General features: G+C 34.7%; 2 protein-coding genes across 2 annotated transcripts; both read right to left on the minus strand.

Moving 5' to 3' along the window:
- Positions 1-830: 830 nt before the first annotated feature.
- LOC126726845 (uncharacterized protein At4g26485-like) lies at positions 831-3,049 on the minus strand. Its single transcript, XM_050432242.1, has 3 exons — positions 2,687-3,049; positions 2,379-2,577; positions 831-1,550 (listed from the first exon to the last, which is right to left on the minus strand). The coding sequence occupies exons 1-3, from the start codon at positions 2,928-2,930 to the stop codon at positions 1,268-1,270; spliced, it is 726 nt and encodes a 241-aa protein (XP_050288199.1). The 5' UTR covers positions 2,931-3,049; the 3' UTR covers positions 831-1,267.
- A 1,440-nt stretch (positions 3,050-4,489) lies between these two features.
- Positions 4,490-8,990, minus strand: LOC126726846 (DNA-directed RNA polymerases IV and V subunit 4-like). The gene is made up of 11 exons (XM_050432244.1): positions 8,744-8,990; positions 8,486-8,512; positions 7,489-7,587; positions 7,300-7,368; positions 7,039-7,140; positions 6,683-6,794; positions 6,522-6,599; positions 6,319-6,352; positions 6,175-6,243; positions 4,888-5,403; positions 4,490-4,774 (listed from the first exon to the last, which is right to left on the minus strand). Exons 2-10 carry the CDS (start codon positions 8,496-8,498, stop codon positions 4,888-4,890), a joined length of 1,092 nt encoding a protein of 363 aa, XP_050288201.1. The 5' UTR covers positions 8,499-8,512; positions 8,744-8,990; the 3' UTR covers positions 4,490-4,774.
- Between the last annotated feature and the right edge of the window lie 1,474 nt (positions 8,991-10,464).

Below are 10,464 nucleotides of genomic sequence, written 5' to 3' on the forward strand. Positions count from 1 at the left end.
TCCAGCAAATAAAGATGTCAAAAGCTGAATGCACATTTGCTGGATGAGCAAGGTGCACGCTAGTGCATCTATTTTTAGCGTGCACCTATTTTTAAGGTTCATTGGACCATTCAAAGATGTAGTGTGAACCAACCACAACCAAAAGTAGTGTGAACGCATGGTAAACATTGGGAGAGACACGGAGAGGTAGTGAGGACGGAGGAGAGAGACAAAAGAAGTGTGAACGCAAAATTTAAAAAAATAATAATAATAATAATAATAATAATACCTTTCAACTGTGCACTGTAGCTGTGGAGCCAAAAAATATAGCTTTGACTTCACTATTGCAGGTTACATTTTGATATTTAATAGTGCTAAAAATAGCTATATAGCTATTTAGCACCACTATTGCTAGTGCTCTTAGGGACAAGTTCCACTTTCTCCATTCAAAGTTGTGAGGGAAGTACACCACACAATATAATATTCATCCCTCAACAACGGCAAATATATGAAATGTGGTGGTATAGCAAATGTTCTTATTATAATGCACATATCTTGGATCATCACTCTTTGCACATAATTTTAAAAATTATTATTATTATACCATCAGTTTTGAGATGGCTTAAAAATCGTTGATTGGTTCCTCCAAAATAATGATTTGTGGTTTCATGTCAAACGCAACTGTAATGTAGTTGCTGATGCTCTCGCCAAGAAGGCTAAAGTTTTATCGGACCTAATTGTTTGGCTAGAGGATGTACCAGAGGACATTGCTCCTCTCCTTTTGTTTGATGTTCCTTAATAAAGTTTTTCTTCCCTGGACCTCATGGTCCGGGTTCTCAAAAAAAAAAAAGTTTCAACCGAAAGAACAATTCACTCTTTCAATTCCATTGAAAGGAAAATCCTAATATTCACAAACATTATTTCTAAATATGTGCCAAGTCCACAAAGAGAACATTAACACTTCTAAAAAGTCCAAGCCTTTGATGTTGCAGACACGATCCAATAAAATGTACATTTTTAACAAGCCATTCTAAACAAACTAAGGGGAGTGATTGAACCAGAACTTATAGAGGAGTGATTGAACCAGAACTTATAAGTACTGGAATCCCCAAGGTGAAACTGAGCATCAGAAGAGCTCAGTTTCCATTGAAAGGCATCCTCTAATGTTCATAAACATTGGTTCTAAAGTCCATGAAGAGAACATTGACACTTCTACATAGTCCAAGTTTCTGACGCTGCAGACATGATTCAATAAAATGTACAATTTTAACAAGCCATTCTAAACAAACTAAGGGGAGTGATTGAACCGGAACTTATAAGTACTGCAATCCCCAAGGCGGAACTGATCATCGGAAGAGCTACCATGGGCTCTCTTATTGCAATAACCAGGATAATCATCCTTGCAGAAGGGCACAACATCATGCAAAACGAGGCCTATCTTCTCTGCTTTCCTAACTAAATCCCATTTGTTGTAAGGGTCACCCTCCTTGTGTGTCACATGAATCTCCCCTTCTTTCTGTAGGAGAACTTTAGCATTCTTCAAAAATCCCTTTACCAATCTCTTGTTCAACCTATTTCAGTGCCATCAAAATCGCATCAGTTTATATATGTTTTTTCATTCTGTCAACCAAAAATTCAACTTAGAGTACTTCAAAAACAAAATCTACATGTACATCATCGTCATTAGCATCATGAAAACTATCAAATGTGCATTCAAACAGAAGAAGTCTCACTGAGAAGAAGAGAAAGAAAGGTTCAGATTTACTGAATTCTACCCATATGTCTTTATACTTAGGTTTTGCAAAATGTATTGAGATTTCTTTTCTTATATGATGTGTTTATCAAAATCTCTTATTTCATTTTGGAAGCTTGTTAACAATATTAGATGTTGCATTACAACTAGTCTGCCCAATGCAGCTACCGAAAGAGTTGAAAATGAAATCATCATCAAAGGTATTGTTCTGAATATATTTTGTTAAATGTGGGCATAATAAAAAGACTCTTTCATTCCTTCTTGGACTTGGTCTCCTAGTTTTGTGTCTATGTCATCCTTCATTGATGAAGTATTGCTAATACATAACAATCCTATGTTTTGATAAGTGAATTTTTGGATTTATCCCACTCCATATGAGAGGAATGATGTATGCAATTGTTACACAAGAAACCACCTCAATTATTTTTATCCCAAGGGAGAGGAATAAGAGATCAAACTAATTAAGAGATTCAAACTAGTTAATAGATGACAATCCTATAGGTTAACACCAAGGAAATAAACTCTATTCAGCTAATGGATACTATCATATAGTCTATAAAACTAAGGAAATAAAATATAGAAGAAAAATTAAATTAAAAAAAAGAAGGGAGAATAGAAAAGGAATATAAGGGAAACATAACATAACTGGATCTGGCAGTAGCTACTCTCACGATAGAGAAATCCAACATGAGGTAAATTGTAGACGATCCTATCAAATCTCTGAGTCTTGAGGAAGTAGTGCTGGCTCATCTGCTTTGCATCAACTTTATGCAATACTAAGCAACCTCTTTCTTCCAGCTCCCTAACATTCCCTATACCATTACTGTACTTCCTTGCTATATCCTCTGATCATCATCATGCACAACAACAAAAGTAAAAAGTAGTAATCAATACTCACATAAAATGATCCAAAACCCATTTCATAAAATGTCCAAAAATGTTTTTTTTACGTACCTTGGGTATCGAGAGAAGTGGCAACTATGTTGCGGGCAGAGCCAAAAGCTCTGGCTAAGCACAGAGAGAAAGACAAGTCTCCCTCTCCAACCAACAATATTCTTTGCTTCGATGAGTAGTGTTTCTTCCATATCTCTGCTTCTTCTTCTTCTTCTTCATCTTCTGTGTCACTGTTGTCATCATCATCATCATGGTCTTCTTTTGATTCCTTAACTTCCTCTTGGTGTTCTTCTTCGTTTCCCATCACAGTGGAGGTGACCAGACAAAAGACTTTCGGTAGGTCCAGAGAGTATTTTTTCTTTCTACTTTTCTCTTTTTTGTTAGTGCTCGTAACAAAAGCAAAAGTCCAAAAGTCATCAAAGTAATCTTAGTAATGAGATATTGCTTCTTGGGGTACTGCTTGCAGGATAAGCCTCATTGTATTTCTTGGTTGGTAAATACAAATCTCGGAGAAATAAAGATTTAAACTATACATCTTTTCGTTTGAAATACTAAAAGAAGCTACAAAAACCTTGACAATACCTTATTGTATCTTTTCTTTCCTTGTCCTTGTTTGTATTTTTGATAAATTAATTTTTATTATTCCAAAAATTTAAAAGAATTTGAACTCAGAAATCTTCAGAACCTTTTTCCTCGATACCGTGATAACTTATTATTTATCCAAAAAATTTAAATGGTTAGAAAACTGTAAATTTAAACACTTAATGGTTACTACCATGATAAATTATTAATTTTTCAAAAGTTTAAATTGTTAAGAAATGGTAAATTTAAACCCTTAATCATAATTCTAACACATTCTCTATTCTTTTAGATTGTTAATTATTTTTGTGTTGATTTTTTTGGGGTTCAATTTGATAAATGCCTAGGCCAAAGTTACATTCTCTATTCTTTTAGATTGTTAATTATTTTTGTGTTGATTTTTTTGGGGTTCAATTTGATAAATGCCTAGGCCAAAGTTACGTCTAGAGATCCCAAACTTACGTAGGGTTCGTTTATGTGGAAAACATTTTCTTGCATTTTTCGGAGCTTGATATGATAAAAACCTTTGATCAATCAAAAACTTAGAGTATGTTCAACGAAAAAAAAAAATAGCTTTTGGAAAGAATTCCGTCCTTAGAATGGAAGCTAGCAGTGTAAAACCATAAAAATCACAAACCAAGAATCTTTCATGTTGTAAATGAGAATATTGTTATATGACTATTTAGAATAAAAAAATAAAAATCTATTGACATTTGGAACAAAATTTATTTAGAAAACATTATACAGCTTTTTTCAAGCGTCATAAATTATAACCACATCTATTTACAAAACCTTTTTCTAATTGCTAACCCACTACCTTATCCTCCACTCATTTTCATGGGAAGAAGAAGTGCATCGAACTAAAAGCCTAAAACTTTTTGATCCTACCTGATCATATTTTTCGGGTGGTGTATCTCTTTTAGCCTGTAATCCTCCGCACAAACCATGCTCTAATTGTTGACATCTACCAAATGTAGGACATTTTCATCCAAGAGTGTGTCAATGTTTCAAGGCAAATCTCTAAAATAATCACCAATAAAAATTCTAACAAGGTAAGAAAGCGTAAGGTCACTAGAATTAACAACATAACTTTGCATGTGTAGTCCACTTTCTTACATGAGATAGGATTGTGTGTTTTTTGCAAAACCATAAAACAGCTACTGGGAAGGAGGGAAATCCCATTTTGTGAACGCATTGGCACACAGCCAATAAGAAACCTAGAAGGCCAGAAACCCTTCACCCCCTAGGTTCAGTTTGGCTTGCTACTAGCTGGCACATATTACGTCAGAAAAAACATACCACAAAGCTACCACATTTATGACAAACCTTTCAATGAACAGTTTTGAGGAACAAATCACATGGATAAGCTTGTCTCTAGAGTATAATACTTACATAAGAAAGGATTCCCATTTCATCTCTAAGTTAAAATGGGGGGAAAAAGTTGTACATGTACCAAGACTAAGAGTGCATGTTACAGAAGGGATAGCAGGTACTTTGCTGGTCTTCTAAGCTCTGCAAAGCTAACTCAATCACCTTAGCCATCCACAACTCCCAGGCTCACAGCATTACCTGCACCAAATTTATTCCAATAAGTACCCTATAGTGAATGGCAGCTAAAAAACATCACAGCTTAAGCAGCTAAATGAAAATTTAACAAGGAATTTCAATTGTGTGGGCTTTACTTAAGCTTTACTAGATGTCAGGTAGGAACCCTGATGTGCACTTTCCTCCTTGTGTTGACTTTCCTTCATGTGTAGATCTTCCCCCTTGTGTTGAATTTCCTCCAAGTGTTGATCTTCCCCTTTGTTTTGACCCTCCATGTGTTCATCTTCCCCCTTGTGTTGACTTTCCTCCAAGTGTTGATTTTCCCCCTTGTTTTGACCCTCCTCCATGTGTTGATCTTTCCCCTTGTGTTGACTTTCCTCCATGTTTTGATCTTCCCCCTTGTGTTGACTTTCCTCCAAGTGTTGATCTTCCCCCTTGTGTTGATCTTCCTCCATGTGTTGACTTTCCTCCGTGTGTTGATCTTCCCCCTCGTGTTGACTTTCCTTCATGTGTTGATCTTCCCCCTTGTGTTGATCTCCCCACTTGTGTAGACTTTCCTGCTTGTGTTGACTTTCTAAGTTAGCAGACTCTTTAAGCTTTGCTAGCTCACTTAATATACCTTTGAGGGGCTCCCTAAGCTTGCTTCTCTTAGCCTGTGAGGAAAAATATAGTGAATCATCTTCTAATGACTGAAATAAGAAGCAACTACAGCAAGTTGTCACCTCAAATAGTAGCTTTAAAACCACAACACAAGTGAACATAACCATAAACCGGGTTGGTTATACAAAGTCTCTTGAGTTGTTAAATGTAGCACTATAAATTGGGTCAATAGTTCCTCCCCACCCCAAAAAATAAAAAATAAAAAAAAGCCTGAAAGAAGCTTTATAAAAATTTTAAAAAAAAATAGAGAGTAAACAGCATAGCAGTAGAAAACCGGTATGTGTTTCAATTGCAATACCAGATGCTTCCCTAGGGAACTAACAATTGAATTGTGAGTTGCTGAATTGCGTAACACACATTTATATTATGACAACAACATGATCAACTGAAAATTTTCACTCATTAGTCATTCAAAAGGGATTAAGGGAATGGCGTGAATATTAAGCCCCAAAGTCAGGAAATATTGACATTTTGTCTTATGCCTTCACATTTAAAATAATGGGTGGCACAACAAGTATCAGTTCCGCATCTATGGTCATTAATACTGAGCACCAATTGGGCTTATTCATACTTATTTACAAAATATCAGTGGCTCAACAGATATCATCTTTACCTCTGCAGTTATATAGAGCAAGCACAATTTCTGCCTATTTTCTACTTGTTTACTTATCAAACATAAACAACCTTTCCCAAGCATAGAACTAGAAATAAAATAGTAAGCAACACCAGCATGGCAGGCAATAACAAACCCATGCATCTCATACCTTCAAGGATGGGACCAGAGAAAAAACTTCCTCATCAGACTCTGGACAAACATTGGCAATCACGCATATCTGCAGTCCAAAAGCTTAAAATAAGAGTGCTGCAAGACTTTTTAAGATTTAAGTGACTCAGGTTGAGATTTTAACCTCACTATTGGAGACACCATATTTTGTGAGACCCCTTATTCTGGTTAAGAAATCAACAGCCGATGGGTGATATAAATAGATGCCACAAAGGAAGCAGTGATCGGTCAACACACACACACACACACACACACAAAGCAAATCTAAAGAATGAAAAAATTTATTGAAAAATTTTTTTTTTTGCTTAAAATGAAGTTCAAGGATACTCAAGAACTTGTCTAACAGCCTGGGGATTTGCATAATGGACACCCCTTTTGGCATACTGCAGTCCCTTGTCAAATGGTCTGAAAACAAACGACATGTTATAACACTTAATATATGTATGAAATTTCTATTCAATTAAAAAATCATAAAATTTGTCCCTCACACAGGGAGTCTAAATTCTGGATCTTTTGATAATATGGGCAGCTGATCCTGGATTCCTTGTAAAATATCTAAAGCCTCACAATCCATCATGCATTTGACATTCTCTGGTAGATCTGCATATGCCACCATAGATAAGTAACAGCATGGAGTTAACAAAATTCAAAGGACATCCCCCACTTAAGAGATAAGTCTAGAAATAATTTCTCCAAAACCAGAAAAAATCCATGGTATACAACCATAAAATCTACAGTATTAACAAGTAAAACATTCAAACACATAGAGGCCAAATTTTTCCTCATCTCAATAAAATAATAAATATAATGCCTTTAAACCAAAAGCATACTTCCAAGTACCCACCCTGCTCAACTTTAAGCTCCAGCGGTTGTGGTTCTTTAAAGACTGTGCTCTTTCCACCATTAGCAATTTTATCTCCTTTTCCCCCTCCTTTGCCTGAATAGCCTGAAAATTTATTTAAAAATAAAAATAAAAAGAACAAGAAGAAGAGATGCTCATTCAAGGGAAATCAACAAAAGAGGTAATCAATCATAGATTGTGCAGAGAAAGGTAAAATCAACACAAACAGGCAACAACCAAACAAAACAATAAAGAAAATTGGACCTTTTGGAAACGGAGTGTCATCCTTCCCAAAAGATTTCGGTAAAGAACTAGTTTTATATTCAGGTGAACCTATAAAAGCAAGACCACCCATTAGAGAGGATTAAAGAATATGGATAAGTTTCCCTCAACCAACCATTCAAGATTAAGAAGATAAGTATATTTGCTAAAGGAAGAGAAGAAAACATTAACCTTCAAAATTGAACTGAACTTTCCTTGCATTCTTTGGCTTTGTTGAGCTGTCATCCTTCCCTTTCAACTTATCTTCCTTTCCCTTTGATCTCAAGGGTGCTACACCCATGAATTTACACATCAAAAAAAGAGTGTATTCAAAACATTGTACGTTCTAAAAAAAGGTTCAGCGCAGGTTAGGAGGAAAGAAAGAAACGGGAATGTGGATATGTATAAGTACTATTGCACATATTTCAGCTTGATTGGTCTGACTGGTATATGCAGTTAACCAGAGTCCCAACTCCTACCAATACCATTTGGGCAATAACACAAATTTAAGAGAACTGAGATATAGTAGAGAAGAAAAGCGAAGAAACCAAATCAAACAAACTCCAAACAAGACATCATTAAATTTGTGATCATAATCTCACTTATAAATAAAATTTTCCAACTGGGGTATATAACCTGTATACTTAAACGGTTAAACTGCTATCCCAAATCAATGTAAAACTATTGCGTTCTTATTAATACAATTACTCTTTTCTCATCCAAAAATAAAACATCCCAACATGGACTACCAACATTTGAAAGGATCATATCTGCATGCCATGACCAGGCATAGATTTTCTAGGCATTATACAGTATACACCCTCTAAATTTGGAATTGCTTCTAAATCAGTCCCTTGATTTTTTACAACCTTCAAATTTACACTATCAACTACTATAACAATGTCACTGTGCTCTTCCAATATGGTCCATCTGTTAACCAACATAAAAATGAGGTCTTTATTATATTTTTTGACATCTTTTTTGAGGTGGGTTTAAGTTTAACATGCAAAATACCAATTTAAAAGCAAACCCAAAAATAAAAAATACAACATTTTCAGATACTCCTATTAAAAAAACTAAAATAGCCCATGATAAGTATAGTAATAAATAGAAGGAAAATACAAGAAAGAAAGAGTTATAATTGAAAACAGGCAATGGTGGAGATACATAGAAGCAGAAAACCCTTTACCTCCTTTCTCCATGGCTACTTGTATATCTGCAATCACAAAACTTACTACTTTAAAACAATGTACATACATAACACAAAAAAACCCACATACAAAAACAAACCCTTTTTTCCCCCAAACAACAACAACAGTTTTTACTTTACTTTTTACATGAAACTCTTCAAAGACCCAAAAATGGCCAAAAGTAAAAGAACAAACACACCCAGAAAATAAATGAAAATTAAAGACAAAACCATGAACCAGGAACAAGAACAAGGTACCTGGGAAAGAGAGCAAAGCAGAGACAGTGGCAAAGAGTGATCGGTCAAAAAGGAGGAGAGGAATGGGAGATATAAATTGAGCACTTAGCAACAGTAGCAGTTTTCTATTTCGACGCTTTTTTAGGCTTTTTTTTTTTTTTTCAGTGTTTTGCGCGTTGTATATTTGATCGTCCTGTGGAATGATGACGATACTGCCCAGAGTATGTAGATGACGTTCTGCTTTGACATCAAGGGCATTTGAGACTCTTTAAGGATATTTATACTCTGAGTGGACCTCACATGACCCGGAGCAAAATCCGCTCCGTTTCGAAATGTTGATACCTGCACACAAATTTTCGCATACACCCTCACACACTCACATCATTTGAATTTGAATAAGAATAAATTTTTAGTTGTTATCAAAAAAGGGGAAAAAAAAAAAAAGGATAAATTTTAGTTGCAGTATTTTAGGATTAGATTTTTTTTTTTTTTTAAGAAATAAGATGTTAATAACATTTTTACAATACTTTTATAATAAATTCTAAAAGATAGGCTACTACTTTATTGGTAGACAAAGAAGTAATCTCAATTATGAGTTTAAATTATAACCAGTAACATTTTATTATATGGGATTTGTTGTGAAAGTAACACTTTTTTATAATAATAAAAAAAAAAAAACATTTCTTAATTGAATTTAAACATTTTGTAGTTTTGAATTTAATTGTTACGGAAGAATATTATATGTGTCTAATCTGTTAATATAAGAATGTGTTTGAATTTAAATAGGAAATCTAATATGTACATTTTTTTTTAGAAGAAAGGATATGCTGCTTTATTAATCATGAATTGGGAAAGTCCCTACTTAAAAAAGAAAATACATCAGGAGGAACAGACTCTATCCAAACTTGAAAAGGAAAAGAAAGTCTTAATCTCTAGACTAAGACAAAAAATATCTTGTGAAAAGAGTTTTCATAAAACAAAATGTCTTTTATAATGTGACCACCCTATGAAAATTCCATACCACCACAGTGCAAAGACTTAATGATAGACTCAACGTTCCCCTCAATAACTGCTTGGTGAAAACCTATTTCCACAGTAAAAACCACTGCACAACTTGCTGCTAGCAGCTGTAAAATCTCAATTGATGGAGGCATCAAGATCTTCTTTGACATAGCAGCCATTACTTCGCCTTCTGAGTTGCAGATGACCACTCCAATACTGGCATCATCAGATTCTGTAAACCACGTCTTATCAAAGTTTTTCTTCATAGTGTCTTGGATTGGAGGAGACCACTTTTGAACTACTTGTCAACGCCTAATGGAGGTGAATCTAATATGTACATAAAATTGGGATATTCCTATTGTTGCCTCACTTAGGCCCATCATAATACATTGACAACAAAAAATTGACAATGTTTCTAAAATTTTTGTATTAAATGAGTGGTTTATGGTTGATATTCTTGGGGGAATAGTATGGTATTTGAAGATTTTTGAACACTTCTTGTTGGGTCAAAAAAGCTTGGTGTAACTCTTAAAGACTGTTGAGGTACAATTTTTCATGTCCTAATTTTGTTTGCCCACTTACCAAAAATATCCATGCAAGCCCCATAAATTATTTTGGGTCCTCACAAATACTTCCCACATATTACCCAACTTAGGCTCACACAAATACTTCTCATACCATTACCAAAATTGGGCCACAAAATTATACCATCTCTATAAAAGCCCAAAACTCATCTATTT

This window comes from Quercus robur, chromosome 5 (assembly GCF_932294415.1).
Source record: "Quercus robur chromosome 5, dhQueRobu3.1, whole genome shotgun sequence".
In the NCBI taxonomy this organism is placed as follows: domain Eukaryota; kingdom Viridiplantae; phylum Streptophyta; class Magnoliopsida; order Fagales; family Fagaceae; genus Quercus; species Quercus robur.